Source organism: Urocitellus parryii, chromosome 11 (genome assembly GCF_045843805.1).
Source record: "Urocitellus parryii isolate mUroPar1 chromosome 11, mUroPar1.hap1, whole genome shotgun sequence".
NCBI classification, from domain to species: Eukaryota; Metazoa; Chordata; class Mammalia; order Rodentia; family Sciuridae; genus Urocitellus; species Urocitellus parryii.
The window spans coordinates 101,811,841-101,830,420 of NC_135541.1; the positions used below are offsets into that span (position 1 = coordinate 101,811,841).

At 35.6% G+C, this 18,580-nt stretch overlaps 1 protein-coding gene across 3 annotated transcripts in view; it reads left to right on the forward strand.

Annotated features, from left to right (window-relative positions):
* Gpsm2 (G protein signaling modulator 2) overlaps positions 1 to 18,580 on the forward strand; it is a 53,726-nt gene that overhangs the window by 12,533 nt on the left and 22,613 nt on the right. For 2 of the 3 annotated variants that reach the window (XM_026402768.2, XM_026402770.2), the window contains exons 2-10: positions 79 to 150; positions 8,532 to 8,753; positions 9,136 to 9,271; positions 9,823 to 9,965; positions 10,849 to 10,972; positions 11,086 to 11,201; positions 13,675 to 13,830; positions 14,712 to 14,820; positions 15,891 to 16,020. In XM_026402768.2, the coding sequence (XP_026258553.2) occupies positions 95 to 150; positions 8,532 to 8,753; positions 9,136 to 9,271; positions 9,823 to 9,965; positions 10,849 to 10,972; positions 11,086 to 11,201; positions 13,675 to 13,830; positions 14,712 to 14,820; positions 15,891 to 16,020 (1,192 nt within the window). In that variant the 5' untranslated portion in view covers positions 79 to 94. The remainder of the gene's footprint in view (positions 1 to 78; positions 151 to 8,531; positions 8,754 to 9,135; positions 9,272 to 9,822; positions 9,966 to 10,848; positions 10,973 to 11,085; positions 11,202 to 13,674; positions 13,831 to 14,711; positions 14,821 to 15,890; positions 16,021 to 18,580) is intronic. The other variant, XM_026402769.2, reaches the window with a different exon arrangement.

Sequence of the window (18,580 nt, forward strand, 5' to 3'; positions counted from 1 at the left end):
GGACAATGTTCTGCGAACAATTCTACATTGTAAAGAACTGGATTGGCACAAAATAAAATAATTTTATATTTTACTCAGCTTATAATATGACTCGATGGAGGAAAATTTGATAAGCATGAGGGAAGACCATTCTTTTCATGTTCGTTACAGGTAAGACTATTCCTTTCTTAGTGGATGACTTTTAGTCCTTAAACATGAATTTAACTCTGACCATTTCATATTTCAATTTGAAAATATTCAAAATATACCAGTAACAGTATCTTCTGTAAGCAATGTTTTCTTTCTGTTGGGATGGTTTCAAATTTTTGTACACTTTCTATAGGAAAATGATAGCAGAGACCCATTATGTACTATAGTTTGTTCATTAGTGTTCTCTGAGTTTATGAGTAGTTACTTTTTATTTTATAATTTTTATGCAACACAAATATTAACATTGAGCATATTTTAAATATTTGGAGGATAAAAGATGGCTTTTTATGTTGCCAGCTAAAGGACCAATCTGTTGTGTTATAATTTTTAAATGGCAATCTCTCATAAATGCCTTTTTAAACAAATGAGTATTGAATGAAATTCGAAAGGGTGGGTATGTTCTAAACATGACCAATCTATAGACAGTTTAACATTTAGTGATAACATATTAGTGATGTTTCTGATATAATAGGAACAAAGTAAGCATATATGTACTATCATTATTGTTTAACATTTATTCTGGAAGTTCTGTCCAAACCATAAAATAAAAACAAACAATGATTTAGTAAGGTGATTGCATAATAGGTAATTCTTTTTTTAATATTTTATTTTTTAGTTGTAGATAGACACAATATCTTTATTTTTTATTTTTATGTGGTGCTGAGGATTGAACCCAGGGCCTCGCATATGCTAGGCGAGCACTCTACCGCTGAGCCACAAACCCAGCCCAATAGTTAATTGTTTATCAGAACTATTACAAGTTAATGAAACAGACACAGGAATTTTGTATCAATGAGTAAAATTCAGAATCTAGGAGTGAAGGTGTTTTGCTACCAAGTCTTAGATTCCTTAACATATGTTTAGGAAGGAGTGAAGAGATCATCTTGTGGAGTAGATTGTTCATGTTAGGCCATCATGCCAAGGAAGTTTATATGGTCAAGGTAAAGACATTTCTGTTAAAAATTTTAAAAAATTCAAGTGAAGAATGGAAGATATTCAATATAAGATGAGCTTTTAATATCAAATGCCTTCACCCTTTCCTTTAGGACAATTTTCTTAAAACCTGAGCCTTATCTACTTTCCTTCCTTCTCACTCTCTGTATCCATCATGAGGTGTTAACAGTTTTGACTGCCTTAAAAGTGTTTTTCATGTTCATCTGTTCATCTGCATCCTCTCCACTATTGCTGTAGTTCAGGTCTCCAGGATCTTCCCTCCAGACTGCCTTGTTTTCCATTCTTATCCTCTTGGAAGAGGGCTCAGTCTAAAGAGCTAACCATGCATCCTCTCTGCTTAATGCCCAAGGTGACCTTAATCACCTGTAGGGCAGACCTAGGCTTACCATAATATACAAGATCTTCCATTACTTGACTTCTACCTGTTCCATAGACTTTATTTTCTGCCATTCTCCACCTTGTATTTGAGCTGTTTCTTTGCATGTTACACTGTCTCTTATCTCAGGGCTTTGCTTTCACTTATGCTACACTCCATCACCTGAATTCCCTTCCCATTTCTTTCTTTAACTAATTCTACTGAATATCTAAGATTCGGCTCAGAGGTTATCTCCTCCTGGAAACCATTTCTAAGTGCCATAGTTTGACCCTCCCCGTGCTCACATTTTGCCTTTGCACATCTGTTTGTTAGCACCAACTACATTAAAATTCAGTATGTTTTTACCTCTTTGCCGCTCTCTTTGACTATTAGCTCCACAAGGCAACCTTTATGCTTAGCATATTGTCTGATACATGTCCATTGAACTTTATTGGACATAACTCATATGAACCACTAAGATGTTTTCTGCGTTTTGAACATTTCGAAGAATGGTGTGCTTAAGGAGGAGTGGATTGTACCTCTTCCTATAGGAGGATCTTAGATTTGTCCTTTTGCCATGATACAGCACAGGTCATACATGGTTGCACATTGCTGCTATGGGACTTCATCAAGGGAAACTTAAAAATCTGTAACTTTTTTTTTTTTTTGATTAGAAAGAATGTCCCCAACAAATCCCTGGCTTCATCAGTGTTCTTAAGATCCAGCCATATATTGATTGCATTGTTGTATAATTGTGAATAATGATTTGAGCTCTTTATATTAGATCATGACCTAGTATAAGTTACCCTTCTACTCTAGCATAGTATGTTTTATCCATTGGATTGGTTCTTTCGTTGTAGAGGTCCTCATCTATCCCTGAAGGAGTTTCCATGGTATGATGAGTTTGTAATTTTGTTTTTTGGTTTTTTTTTTTAAAGAGAGAGTGAGGAGAGAGAGAGAGAGAGAGAGAGAGAATTTTAATATTTTATTTCTTAGTTTTCGGCAGACACGACATCTTTGTTTGTATGTGGTGCTGAGGATCTAACCCAGGCCGCACGCATGCCAGACGGGCGCGCTACCGCTTGAGCCACATCCCCAGCCCCAGAGTTTGTAATTTTGTAATTGAATATATCCTTGAACACTAAGAAACTTTCTGAGGGATACCAGAATGCTTTATGAAATATTTTGCATCTATTTGGGAAGGTAGATGCTGATAACTAATGAAATTCGTTTCTAAACTTTTCAAAAACTTATTGAAAGGGGGTGAAACCAGGGGCACTTTACCACCAAGCTATAGCCCCAACCCTTTTTATTTTGGGACAGGCTGGCCTCAAGTTTACCATCCTCCTGCCTCAGTCTGCCAAGTTTTTAGAGTTATAGGTGTGTGCCACCACATCCAGCAGATATTATTTTTATGATTATGATTATTAATATTTTTGTGGTGCTAGGGATCTAACCCAAGGCCTCTGTGATGCTCTCCTGCTGAGCTCTACTCCCAGCCCTATATGATTGATTTTAAAGAATTATTAATTATTTAGGTGTGATAATGGTATTATAGTATTTTTCTCCTCCCCAAAAGACTCATCTCTCTGGAATGTACTTCCAGATAATCTGGGTTGGAGGAATGATGATGAAGTTTATATTGATAGGGCTTGGGATGTGGCTCAAGTGGTAGCACGCTCGCCTGGCATGCGTGAGGCCCGGGTTCGATCCTCAGCACCACATATAAACAAAGATGTTGTGTCTGCTGAAAACTAAAAAATAAATATTAAAAAAAATCCTCCCTCCCTCCTCCTCCCCCTCCTCCTCCCTCTCCCTCTCTGCCTCCCTCCCTCTCTCTCTCCCCACCCCCTCTTTCTTTCTTTAAAAAAAAAAAAAAGAAATTTATATTGATAGTATGATACATGTTGGTAATTGCTGACCTTGAAAGATGGATACATCATTGGTTCATTATGCTAGCTTCTCTAGTTCTTTTTTATTTGGGACATGTCATACTTGTTACTATGTATGATAATCATTTTAACACTTTAATGTTGTTGTAAAACTGAAATGGTTGCACAAAGCTTTTTGTGCAAAGGAAATATAATTGTAAAGAAGATAAAATTTTGGTATTGAATTCTTTAACTTACTAGATAAATGTAGTTATCAGTTATATTATTTTCTAAAGAATAGTTTGAGATAATATTGTAGAAAGAGCACTGGATTTAGACACAAAGACAAAAATTTCATTTCTCAACTTTGCCATTACCTGATCTTAATCAGGTCACTTAACCTGTCTGAGCATCAGTTTCCCCTTCTGTAATTATACCTATCTCAGAGTTATTTTGAAAATTAAATTTGATATGTGTTAAGATCACTTTTAAAACTCAGTTGCCATGTAAAATTTAAATCTAGATAATTTATGCTACTTTTTCTTTCACAAAATAAACTGGAATAGCTAGATATACATGGTAAATTGAATGGATGAAAATTGTTTATTGGAGTGAGGACTGGTGATGGAAAAGGCCTATGCCCAGTTAGAACACATAGAAGATAGAGCTAAGGTTTATGAGAGGAGATTTCATACTGGGGAGATGGAGAGTACTCTTGTTTTGGATTTTAAGTCCTGAATCCTATCATTTATTCTGAAATAGCATATATGTCTTTTGAGGGGAGAGTCATATTTGGACATAATTGCTGTTAACTCTTTTAAAGTGATGTAGCATCAGAATTTTAATCCTGTTTCTCTCCACTAATGGTGCTGTGAACACAGGAAACCAAAATTGAGGAGGTAAAGAAAGTTATGAAGGTCAAATCTATTGTGGAATAAAAGTTTAAGAAAATATTTTTTAAAGAAATGGAAATAACAAGGATTTGTACAGAAACTTAGGAATCATACCTAAAATATTCAATCCATTATTAGCAAAAATGAAAACATTTCAATCAAGGATAGTAATATTTATAGATATCATAAATAGTTTCTTTGATTATACAGTTAGGCCATCAGGTGAGTAGAAGAAACTTTGTATGTGATATATATTTTCATGGAGAGCTTGTCATGTGTGTGGTGCTGGGGATCAAACCTAGGGCTTAGGGCTACACAAGTGGCCACCACTGAGCTACATCCTTAGCCCTCCTAATTCGTCTTCCACATTTAGGTATGTTCTTTATTTTCAACCCAACTGGTAAATAAATTAAGTAATTCTATCATAGTTACAGAGAGGATATGAATTACTTTCTCCATTACTATTTAATGATGATCTAAAGAATTCATAAGCTAGCCTGCCCTATTTTGATTGAGTTGAGGATTTTGCCAGAAAATTGACTTCTTTTCTAATAAAATATACTAGAGTCATAATATATCTCAGAATTAACAATAACTGAGGGAGTTTTAGACTGTTTCAGGCATGACTGAAATAACTTTTCGTCTTTTTAATTTTTTGTCTTTATCCATGGAGTTGGAGGACTGTGTGTAGCCAGTAGAGTTCTAGTTGGAATTTCTAGTGACAAATATGTAAAAATGTGTAACTCTTGGTGGGGAGGTAGGTTGGTGGCAGAGTGCACATGCAAGGTTATAGGTTTAATCCTCTTCCCTGAAAAAAAGAAAGTGAAAAACTACACACACTCCCAACCAAAAAAAAACAAAAAAACACCCAATCCCAAAAAACAAATGGAAAAAACCATGTAACTCTGTGACACCATTCAGCCTATAAACAAATTTTGTTGGTCATCTCGTCATTTGGATCTATGGTTCCAGTATAATGTTTCGTATATGTTTAAATCCAGAAGGTCAATTATTGGCAAGATATGTATTTGAAGAAGACACATCTCTGCTTTATATTGGAGATAGGCAAACACCTATGAAAACCTATAAACTTCCAGTTTATGGATGTCTTGTAATAGCCAGCTCTGTTTTATCCTAACTTCCTGGCCAATAACCCAGTCATCCTGAGCTGGTGCTACTGTGTGTGACTATTTTCCTGCTCTCCTTCAGTGAAGTCATATGCCAGGGTGGTAGCATGTAATTTTTTAAAATCAATAATCTGTAGGTGGACATTTCAGTTGTTTGAGTTTCTTGCTGCAGTGAATATCATTTTGTATAATAACTGTAAACATAATACTCTTTCTTTTAAGAATTCTCTCATTCCCATTTTCAGAAATGTAGTTCTAGCCAGGTGCAGTGGTACTCACCTGTAATCCCAGTGGCTCGGGAGGCTAGCTAGGAGGATCTCGAGTTCAAAGCCAGCTTCAGCAAAAGTGAGTTGCTAAGCAACTTGTGAGACCCTGTCTCTAAAAAAAAAAATACAAAATAGGGCTGGGGATGTTGCTTGATTGTCAAGTGCCCCTGAGTTCAATCCATGGTAACCCCCTCCCCCCCAAAAAAAAGAAAGAAATATAGTTTTTTTTTTTAAAGAGAGAGAGAATTTTTAATTTTTTTTTTTTTTTTTTTTTTTTTAGTTTTTCGGCAGACACAACATCTTTATTTGTATGTGGTGCTGAGGATCGAACCCTGGCCACATGCATGCCAGGCGAGCGTGCTACCGCTTGATCCACATCCCCAGCCCAAGAAATATAGTTTTAAAGGGCAGTTAAAACAAATAAATAAACAAAAAAGGCTTTATTAACTACAAACTGTCATGTAAAGAAATGTAAATATAGTGATTTAAGGTTTCTAACTTAACTGATCTATCTTTCCATGTATTTTAGATCTTTCTCCTATATCTAATTGGCTTCAGCTAATGGTAAAGCAAAATGTTAGTAGTTTTCTTGTATTATTTTATATAAATCATTTAGAGAATGAAGGTTAGGTAACTAGTCTGTGAACAAGCAGTAGCCATTGGCTTGGTAGAATTGTAAAGAAAAAACACCTGTCTATAAATCTTGAAATTTACGTTTAGAGATTACTCTACAACTGTTTATTTTTAACCAGGAATCTGCTTTGAACCTTTGTAATTGGCTCCATTAATCTTAGCTCATATTTTCTTTTAGCTTCATCAGATTCATTTTCTACTTTTGAAATTACATTTCAATTTATGGGTCTAAGGCACCTTGTAGTTTTATAGATTAAAAGACAGCACCTAAAGAAATGTGTTAATTGACCTGCTACTGCATACACTAAGTATAATTGTATTTGGGTGAATTAAGGTGTGTGTTAGTTCAATTCACATTTCCTGTTAAAGCAGTGATTTTTTTTCTTCTTCTTCTTTTGGTACCCGGGATAAAACACCAGGAGTGCTTAATCACTGGGCTACATCTTCAGCCCTTTTTATTTTTTGAGATAGGATCTTGCTAAATTGTTTAGGGCCTCACTAAATTGCTGAACTGGCCTTGAACTTGTAATCTTCATCATGCCTCAACCTGCTGAGTCCCTAGGATTACAGGTATGCACCACAGTGACGGACCAAAAGCAGTGATTCTTTTTTTTGGCGGGAGGTGGGGAGACACCAGAGATTGAACCCAAGGAAGCTTAACACTGAGCCAGATCCCCAATCTTTTTTGTGTGTGTTTTATTTAGAGACAGGATGTTCTGAGTTGCTTAGGGCTTCACTAATTTGTTGAGGCTGGCTTTGAACTTGTGATCCTCCTGTGTCAGCCTCCTGAGATTATAGGTGGGATTACAGGTGTGAGCCACCACGCCCGGCAGAAGCAGTAATTTTTTTTTCCCTTTTGTGATGCTGGAGATTGAATGCTGGGTCTTGTGCATTCGAGGTGAGCACTCTACCAGCTGAGCTATATCCCCAGCAGTGATTCTTAATCCCAGTTTGTACATTAAAATTTATTGGAGGTTTTTGAAGAATACTGATGGCAAGATCTCCCCCAGAGAGTTTAAAATCTGCTGCATATGAGCTCTGCTATTGTGAAACTAGGAATTAAGAACCACCTTCTATTAGAGTGGCTCAAAGTTAATTCTAGTAAGAAATAATGTCGTGTTCTGAAAATTTAAAAGTTTCTTGAGCTCAATCAGAGTTTTCAGAGGGTCATATGGTGGCACATAAGGGCCATGTACTGGTAATACATAAGGTAATTTTAAATTTAAATAGTTACATGTTTGTTTAATGTATTAAAAAGTAAATACAATATCATATCAAGTTCAGTTTCATGAATGCTGATTTGGATGAAGACAGTTCTTTTTTTTTTTTTTGAAGTGATAAGTTACAGATAGTGTGCCAATTTAACGAAAATTTGCCAAAGTATAGAACTACATTATGTGAAAAAGAAGAACATTTACCACAGACATGGCAGAAGTCATAAAGATACTGAAGAAACACAGTGACAACTTTGGTGAAGGTCACCATGTGAAGTTTAGGATTAGAATCAGAAGTATGGTGTTTTTTTTCCTCACAGATATATTTACAGTAACTCAGCTTTTATGATGTTTTCAATTCAGGGATAGACTTTGGGGATTAGAATTTCTGCATATCATTAAATTATTGCTTTAAGACTAACAAATTTCTTAACACTTAGTTCTTTTGTGAATCTGCCATAAAGATTAAGATATTTTGCTCCTCTATTTTTTTTAGAATATAGGTGGTTTTGTATGATACAAAAAGGAAGGAGAGTGTATGTAAGACAGAAAGGGAGAGAATTTGGATGGACAGTGGGTGGGGTTGATGAGCAGATGAATGGGTTACCTGGATATCTGGATAAAGTATGATATTAATTATAGCACCTCACCTTCTTAGGCACTCTGTATTCTTCCCAAACTCTCAAGAAGTCCATCGGTCTGCCATAATTCAGTAATTTAGGAAACACTGCTTTAGGTTCTTTCACTGGTAAAGAGTGGGTTGGTTTGGATTGGCCAATTAAAATGAGCTCCATATGAAGATATTTAGCTGTCCATTATAACAGACTGCTGAGCCTCAGAAATTTAAATAAACAAATAAGCTCTTGCTGTATAACTACTGTTTTATCAGTAATGTCTATATGCTTCAATTAGGTAACTAGTTTGAGTAAGAGTAGTCACATAGTCCATGTGTAAATTATATTACTGGAAGTTAAAAACACTGTGATGTAGTAGTTGTGTTGTAAATGTCTGTCCTATATAATTTTGTAGAATGGAAGCTTCTTGCCTAGAGCTGGCCTTGGAAGGGGAACGGCTGTGTAAGTCAGGAGACTGCCGTGCTGGTGTGTCATTTTTTGAAGCTGCAGTTCAAGTTGGAACTGAAGACCTTAAAACACTTAGTGCTATTTACAGCCAGCTGGGTAATGCTTATTTCTATTTGCATGATTATGCCAAAGCATTGGAATACCACCATCATGATTTAACTCTTGCAAGGTAATTAACTTGTTTCTTAATATTCTTCCTCCCTAAAATAACTGTCACTTTAAAAAATTTCCAGTCAATTAAAGAAAAACTAACAATACATTTAATAAATTCTAGTTTAATAGTATTGATTTTTGAAAACTAATGTTTAGGCTAAACACAGAGTTTAATTAAATGAATAAATAGTAATGAAATGACCCTAGAGTTTAGTTAAGTGAATGAAAATTAATTTAAATTGAGAAATGTTAAGTTTCAAATTTTTATTTAAAGTAGGTTTCAAGGCTAATAGCTTTTTCTTGCATGTCTGTTGTCCTCTAGGAAACCTGTACTCAGGCTGCTTTACATTTTAACACCATTTATATTAACACCATTTGCTTCTCTCTCTTACTCCCAGGACTATTGGAGACCAGTTGGGAGAAGCCAAAGCTAGTGGCAATCTGGGAAACACCTTAAAAGTTCTTGGGAATTTTGATGAAGCTATAGTTTGCTGTCAGCGACATCTGGATATTTCCAGAGAGCTTAATGACAAGGTAATGAGAGAACAGTTGATAATAGGCCAAGTGCCAAAGGGTTTCAATGAAATTGCTTTGTGTCTTAAAATTGTTTATACTGTAGTCTATCTAAAAAAGAAAATATTCAGCTAGGCATGGTGGTGCACACCTGTAATCCCAGTGAGGGGAGGCTGAAGCAGGAGGATCACGAGTTCAAAGCCAGCCTCAGCAAAAGCGAGGCACTAAGCAACTCAGTGAGATCCTGTCTCTAAATAAAATACAAAAATAGGGCTGGGGATGTGGCTTAGTGGTTGAGTGCTCCTGAGTTCAATCCCTGGCACACACACCCCGGCTCCCGTGGGGGGGGAAAAAAAAAAGAAGAAAAAATATTCATAGACAAATAGAAGTCAAAAAAGACAATAAAAATTTTAAATAGAGTAAATAGAAAGCCTTTTCATAAGTAATTGTTTGATTTCATATGGATGACCAATGTAGAAATTTCTACCCAAGACTATTACAAATATATGTGGTAAGCATTATCAATACCGAGTCTCTGTTTAAATGTCAACTTTGCTGATGTCTTCATGTAGGTGGGAGAGGCAAGAGCACTTTACAATCTTGGAAATGTGTATCATGCCAAAGGGAAGAGTTTTGGTTGCCCTGGTCCCCAGGATGTTGGAGAATTTCCAGAAGAAGTAAGAAGTGCTCTGCAGGCAGCTGTGGATTTTTATGAGTGAGTATGGCTGATGCAGATAGGGCCCACCTTGGCCAGGGGTACGCCACATGTTCTTTACCCAGTAGTAAGTTTTTGGCATTGGAGAAGATAATGCTAAGTGAAGTCAGCCAATCCCAAAATAACTAACAATACATTTAATGAATTCTAGTCTAATAGCATTAAAATTAAATGCCAAATGTTTTCTCTGATATAAGGAGGCTGACTCATAATGGGGTAGGGGGAGCATGGGAGGAATAGATGAATTCTAGATAGGGCAGAGAGGTGGGAGGGAAAGGGAGGGGGCAGGGGATTATCAAGGATGGTGGAATGTGATGGACATCATTATCCAAAGTACATGTATGAAGACACGAATTGGAGTCAACATACTTTATATACAATCAGAGATATGAAAAATTGTGCTGTATACATGCAATAAGAGTGGTAATGCATTCCGCTGACATTTATTTTTTTAAAAATCAATAAAAAATAAAAATAATAAAATAAAGATTTTAAAATTATGGACTAGCAAATAAAAATAAATCATCAAATCAATTGCTTAAATGTGAGTGTTGTATTAGTAATCTGCAGTTTTCATTTAACTGCAGACCAGTGCCCCTTAGTGGCAAAAACAAGAAATATCAATGGTTAGTCTAAATTGGAGTGTTTCCAGCTAACCCCTGTAATTATCCTCCATTATAAATGTATTAAAAATATCATATTATAGCTATAAGCTTAAATTCTTCTTTTGATACAACTGGTTATATCTGTAAATTGAACAATAAGAACTTCTTTCCAAACTGATTTAAATTCTTCTTTTGACATAACTAGATTTGTAAATTGAACAATAAGAATTTCTTTCCAAACTGATTTTTTTTTAAAACCACTGTTTGTTATCACTTAGGGAAAATCTATCATTAGTAACTGCTTTGGGTGACCGAGCAGCCCAAGGACGAGCCTTTGGAAATCTTGGAAATACACATTATCTCCTTGGCAACTTCAGGGATGCAGTTATATCTCATGAGCAGGTATAAACAAAAGATCCTGGAGTCTGATCATTTCATCCATCAAAGTTCTAACTCGAGTTAGAATATTTTGCAGTTTTATTATGACTGTATCTAATTAAACTTTTCTTTTTCAGCGCCTTCTTATTGCAAAAGAATTTGGAGATAAAGCTGCTGAAAGAAGAGCGTATAGCAACCTTGGAAATGCATATATTTTTCTTGGTGAATTTGAAACTGCTTCTGAATACTACAAGTTAGTCTAATATTTCTGTAGCTAAATATCAAATGAGTAGTTATGTAGTCCTTTAAATCAGAGGCTTTGGGTTTATTTTTTAATTATTTATTTTTTATTATTGGTTGTTCAAAACATTACAAAGCTCTTGACATATCATATTTCATACATTTGATTCAAGTGGGTTATGAACTCCCATTTTTACCCCGTATACAGATTGCAGAATCACATCGGTTACACATCCACGTTTTTACATAATGCCATACTAGTGACTGTTATATTCTGCTATCTTTCCTATCCTCTACTATCCCCCCTCCCCTCCCCTCCCATCTTCTCTCTCTACCCCATCTACTGTAATTCATTTCTCTCCCTTGTTTTTTTTCCCCTTTCCCCTCACATCCACTTATATGTAATTTTGTATAACAATGAGGGTCTCCTTCCATTTCCATGCAATTTCCCTTCTCTCTCCCTTTCCCTCCCAAGGCTTTGGGTTTAAAGCTTCATTTAGCTACATACTAGCAGCAGGACCCTGGGCTTCCAAGCCTCAGTTCCTTCATGTGTAATAGAAGATGTCAATACTTTGATTTGTGAATTGCTGAGGAGTGAATGAAAAATGTATTAAACTCTTAGCATGGTACCTGGCACACAGGGCTCAATAAATTATGTTATACCTAAGATTTAATAGCCCCAGTATGACCCCTTTTATTTTTATTGGATTTTATCTTTAAAACTAGTTTTTTATTTTAAGAGAGAGAGAGAGAGAGAGAGAGAGAGAGAGAGAGAGAATTTTTTAATATTTATTTTTTTAGTTTTTGGCGGACACAACATCTTTGTTTGTATGTGGTGCTGAGGATCGAACCCGGGCCGCACACATGCCAGGTGAGCGCGCTACCACTTGAGCCACATCCCCAACCCCAAAACTATAGTTATTTTTAAATGAAATTCTAAACTTCCAAGTCTTAAACCCATTTTACCATGTGTGGTGAGTATATCTTATTTCACCCACTTATGTGTTGGAAGAGAGGCTGAAGAAGGCCTGGTAACAAAAATACCCCCTCATGTCCACCAGATCTCACTTAGTTTTCCCTCTCACCCCACCTTCTCAGCAGTCTTCTTCCCATCTCTTTCTGCCCAATTTTGATTCTCAGTGGGCTGGGGCCCCATTCATCTGCCTGGGGGTTGACAGTCCCAGCTTCTTCTGCAGCAGGGTCTTTCTAATCAGTCAGTAGGCTTGAAACATAGATGGCAGCAAAATTTAAATTGCTTAAAGTTGCCTAGTCTATGCTGTCTATATTGTTTGGGGTTTTCCTTAGTTGGGTTTGAAAGCTCATTCAGACCTCAGGCAGAATACAGTTTGCTGAACCAAAGACCCAGTGATTGATTTGTATTGTATTTTTTAAAGAATCCAGTGTGAGGAAATTGATACTCAGAGAGGTTGAGTGACTTGTCCTAAATTACACAGCTGGCAAAGATAGGATTTGAACCTAGATAGTCTAATGATAGGATCCATGCTTTTTTTGGGGGGTGGGGGGTACCAGGGATTGAATCTAGGGGTGCTTAACTACTGAGCCACATCCTCCCAGCCCATTTCATGTTTTATTTTGAGATGGGGTTTCACCAAGTTGTTCAGGGCCTCACTAAGTTGCTGAGGCTGGCTTTGAACTCATAATCCTCCTGCCTCAGCCTCCCAAATCACTGGGATTACCAACACATGCTGCTGCAGCCAGCTAGGATCTGTGCTCTTATGTTAGCTTCTTGGTGACAATACCAGAATGTTAGGTACAATCTGGGTAAAGAAGGCCTGGTAAGGGCTGGGGATGTGGCTCAAGCGGTAACGCGCTCCCGTGATATGCATGGGGCACTGGGTTCGATCCTCAGCACCACATAAAAATAAAATAAAGATGTTGTGTCCACCAAAAACTGAAAAATAAATATTAAAAAATTCTCTCTCTCTTCCCCCTCCCCCACTCTTTCTCTTTAAAAAAAATTATATAAAAAAAGAAGGCCTGGTAACATAATCTGGGTAGTATTTAAGTGAAATATCCAGTATTTTTTATGAATCAGTGACAAATGACTTACACATACTAATTTTACCCAAATATTTAAAATTTTGACAAAATGTAAGGTTAGAAGTATGATTGAAAACAGATGTTATATGAAAAAAAAGTTTTAAGTTATTGCCAGTATAAAGGGGAAAGATTTTTTCAATGTTAAAAGTACTGCCAGTCTTTAGTAGCACTTGATCTTATGTTTCATTACTCCTTTACTTTGGTGAATTGTGAGGAGTAAGTTTATTCTGAAAGTCTGACTCTGTTTTTTGTATTTCAAAAACATTTTAGTTTGTTTAAAAGTGATGAAAAGGTTTGAAATATTTGGCTCTAAAACAAATGTACTTGAAAAGCAGCAGAAAACAGTAGAGAGAAAAAATGAGTTTTGTTTTATTATAATAGCTAAAACTAAACATCATTATGTGAAAATTAACTTCCTCTTTTAGGAAGACACTACTATTGGCTCGACAACTTAAAGACAGAGCTGTAGAAGCACAGTCCTGTTATAGCCTTGGAAACACATATACTTTACTTCAGGACTATGAGAAGGCCATTGATTATCATCTGAAGCATTTAGCAATTGCTCAAGAGCTAAAAGATAGGTAAGTTATTCACCCTTTGACTACAGTTAAGGCAAAATTTAGATGCATTATTGAATTCCAAGAATTTTTTTTCCATTTGTTTCCTTTTTAAGGAATTTTCTATTTCATGTATCTTCTGTATTGAAGGCCAGCTTGTAAATTAGTCTGATTGCATGTGCCCCTGAGCAGGGTCAGTGACCTACCTCCTGTGAAGTTCTCCTGACTAGATCAGTGTGGGAAGTTTGGTGAACTTAGATAAATGCCCACTGTCCAGGGGCAGCTGCTGCTCAACCCCAGCCAATCAATCAGTACCAGACAGAAAGGAGGGTGTCATGTCCAGATCCTCCCCTTTTTTCAGAAGAAGCTGGAAGTCCTGTGTTGTATTTTCCGCTTTTTAAATGTTAGTGACTCTGTGTTAATGCAAATATCACAGACCAAAGGCCAACAACTTATCTGTGTTAGCCTTTTGTCTGTGATGTTTGCATTAAGAGAGATTTTTGCCTCTGTATTGGAAAGAACTTTTCATTACAGTTGTTCAGAGTGAAGTATGGTAGGTAGCTCAAGAGGTCATGGAGTTACTTTCCTTGCTGCTCAAACATGTACTGAATGGTTACCTGGTAAGGCCACTAGAGAAAGAAAAGTGAGCAGTTGGACTAGAAGACTTAACTCTTGAGATTTTATTATTTTATAGTGTATTGCATGTTTAAAAAGCATGTTTTCCAGTATTCTTGACTGGAATAGTATTTGACTCTTGAGTTTTGTATTACCTGGGTATTCTAATATCTCAATAGTACATTCTTAATATGAAAGACAAAGCATTATTTATACTATTGCTAGATCATTTTTATTCTATACACAGACCTCTTTTCAGATAACTACATGTTGGCTTTGAATTGTTTTAGAATTGGTGAAGGAAGAGCATGTTGGAGCTTAGGAAATGCATACACAGCTCTAGGAAATCATGATCAAGCAATGCATTTTGCTGAAAAGCACTTGGAAATTTCAAGAGAGGTATGAAATAGAAAAAAAAATTCTATCTGTACTGTTGAAATTTACAAATCAGTGGCAGGGGGAGGGAATCTTATTATTTCTTCCGATTGCTCTATATGACTGAATAATAAGTTTGATTATACACTGTTTTCTTGGCATCCACAAAGCATTTTGAGATAGAGATCTGAGATAGTTTGTGTTCACCTTGATGTAGGAAAACCGGAAGGTAAGGACAGGCATGGGGAAATAGGAGCACATTACTAAAATATGCTCCCTCCCTAGCCCCATCTCTATTTAAGAAAAATAGGATGGTATTTAAGGAAAAGCAAGGTGTTTAAAATCAAGAACTGATTCCAGTTATACTTTTGCCACTAGCTGGCTAATTGACCTGGAAACCTTTTCTGAGCCTCATTTCTGTCATCTTAAAATAATAATAATACTACCTTGCAAATTGTTATGATTAGAGATAATATATATAAAAGTTACTACATAATATATAGTACTAGATGAATAAAATTCACTATTGTAGTATAGAAATAAAATATTGTAAGGAAAATTTGTCATATGATGCTAAGTTAATAAGGCATAAATAACCTACATTATTTAATGTAATCCTAAAGAATTAGAGCAATCTAATATTTAGAGAACTAAAGAATAAATAGACTATAGTTAATTGTCCTATTGTGATATTTTTTAAATTTGCTGTTTTTTTCTACATTCTTTTAAAAAGCCAGGTGTGTTAGTACATGCCAGTAATTGCAGCAGCTTCGGAGGCAGAGGCAGGAGGATTGCAAGTTCAAAGCCAGTAATTCAGCAACTTAGCAAGGCCTTAAGCAACTTAGGGAGATCCTGTCTCAAAATAAAACATAAAAAGGGCTTGGGATGTGGCTCAATGGGTAAGCACCCCTGGTACCAAAAAACTCACAAAATGATTGAGATACCCATTGCATTCATTAATAGTCTCATAATTCTAATGTAGCTATTTTCACTTCTTTATATTTTCTTCTAGTTTTAGGGTCACAACATTTTCAATTAGTCATCATTCTTTGTCTTTAAATAGTACTATAAAATATATGTGCTTGTGATTGTAGGTTGGAGATAAAAATGGTGAACTAACAGCACGACTGAATCTGTCAGATCTTCAAATGGTTCTTGGTCTGAGTTATAGCACAAATAATTCCATAATGTCTGAAAATATTGAGATTGATAACAGTTTATATGGTAAGTAACAGGTCTTCCAAAACCCAGTTTCTTTATACTCAAAATTTACATTTAAATTATTTATCATACTTGTGTATTGTATCCAGAGAGAATATATAATCTAAGAAGTTCAACTTTATACCCCTTTTTTGTTTTACATAGTTCTGCTCATTTGTCAGTACAAAATATTTTATAGTTTTTATCATGAATTTAAAAATGTTAAAAGTATAGTTTTTTTGATGGTATATGCCTGTAATTCCAGCAGCTCGGGAGGTTGAGGCAGGATGATCATAAGTTCAAAGCCAGCCTCAGCAACTTAGTGAAACCCTGTTTCAAAATTTAAAAAAAAATACAAATAAAAAGGACTGAGGATGTTGCAGACTGGCTAAGTGCCCCTGGGTTCAATCCCTGGTACCAAAAATAAAAATAAATAAATAAAATAGATTTAAATATTGTATCTATAGAGTCATTCGAAAAATAATATGAAGATACTGAAACTGAAATGTTCTATTTTATTGTTTTTATTTCAAATAGTTTTATATATCAGATTTTTGTTTGGTTCTTTTTCCCCCATTTCAATTAAAAGGTGAAAGCTCTTGGAATTTTTTAATTCAGGAAACTTAATAAACTTTGTTGTTGGGATGGGGGAGGGGTGTTGGTAGCAGCAAAACTTGTTTCTAGGAGACTGTCTTTCGGTGCTGATTTGGTCAGATATTTCTACGGGGAGAAATGTGCCAGAATATCTCTATTCCTGAAAGAAAAAAAAATTTTTTTTTAAAATAGTGTGCTTTAAAATATTTGTTTTTGTTAGTTATACATGATAGTAGAATGTATTTTGACATATTATATGATACATACATATTATACATATTGTACATGTTATAAATATCGTATACGATGTAGAATTACATTGGTCATGTAATCATATATGCACAAAGGATAGTAATGTCCAATTCATTCTACTCTTTCATATTCCCATTCCCCCCCACCCCTGCCTTCATTCCCCCTTGTCTAATCAGAAGTACTTCTTTTCTTCCCTAACCCACCCCCTTATTGTGAATTTGCATCTGCATATCAGAGAAAACATTTGGCCTTTGATTTTTTGAGATTGGCTTATTTCACTTAGTATGTATTCTCTAGTTCTGTCCATTTACTGGCCAAATGCCATACTTTCTTCTTTATGACTGAGTAATATTCCATTGTGTATATATACCACATTTTCTTTATCTATTAATCTGTTGAAGGGCACCTAGACTGGTTCCATAGTTTAGCTGTTGTGAATTGAGCTTCTATAAACATTGAGGTGACCATGTCACTGTAGTATGCTGATTTTAAGTCCTTTGGGTATAAACAGAGGAGTGGGATAATTGGGTCAAATGGTGATTCCATTCCAAGTTTTCTGAGGAATCTCTATACTGCTTTCTGTAGTGTTTGCACCAATTTGCAGTCCCACCAGCAATGTATGAATGTACCTTTTTCCCTACATCCTCACCAATATTTATTGTTGCTTCTATTCTTAATAATTATCATTTTGACTGGAGTGAGATAAAATCTCAGTGTAATTTTTTTTTTGAGGTGCTGAGGGTTGAACCCAGGACCTTGTGCATGTGAGGCAAACGCTCTACCAACTGAGCTATATTCCCAGCCCCTCAGTGTAGTTTTAATTTGCATTTTTCTAATTGCTGGAGATGTTGAACATTTTCCATATTTTTTGTTGACCAATTGTATTTCTTCTTCTGTGAAGTGTATATGTGGTTCTGAGAATTGAACCCAGTGCCTCATACATGCTAGGCAAGCACTCTAACACTGAGCTACAACCCCACCCCAACCCCCTTTTTTTATGGTACTGGGGAATGAACTCAGGACCTCATATATGCTGGGTAAGCTCTCACTGAGCCAATCCCCAAACCCAAAATCTACTTTTGATTACATAAATTAAAGGAGATAAGATGAGAATCACATTTTTAAATTTACCACATTTTTGTGACTGTGAAATAATTTTTAAAATATGGATTATAAGCTTGAGACATTTGCAATATGAAAAAAAATCACTGACACAAATATCTAGCTTTTATCTTTCCAGTTTTTTTCTCTTAGTTCTACATAGAGAAAAGGATAAAAGGAAAAGAAATTAGTAGCTAATCATCTGATTGGGACTTTCCAAAACCTTTGGTGAAAAATTCTGAAGTGTAAACCGTATAATAAATTAAAACTATGCTTTGTAATTGAATAATGTGCTAAAAGGTTTTCCTGTGTTTAACTTTCATTTAGGTTATGCTAGAAGAGCTCTTCTAAAATTATCACTTATTCTCATGGACTTCTCTAGCTATAGACCTATTCCTTTGTTTCCTTTTATAACAAAACTTGGAAAAGATCCCAGTGTTCCCTTTCTTTCTGGAACCCACTCCACTCAAACTCTGGCCCCATTCAAGGTTACCAGAAACCTCCACTTTACCAAATACATGCATCAGTTTTCAGATGTCAGTTTACTTGATTCCTCAGCAGTTATTTCCTACAGCTGATCATTTCTACCTCAAAATAACTGTCTTTCTCTGGCCTCCATGATTATTCTACTTTTCTG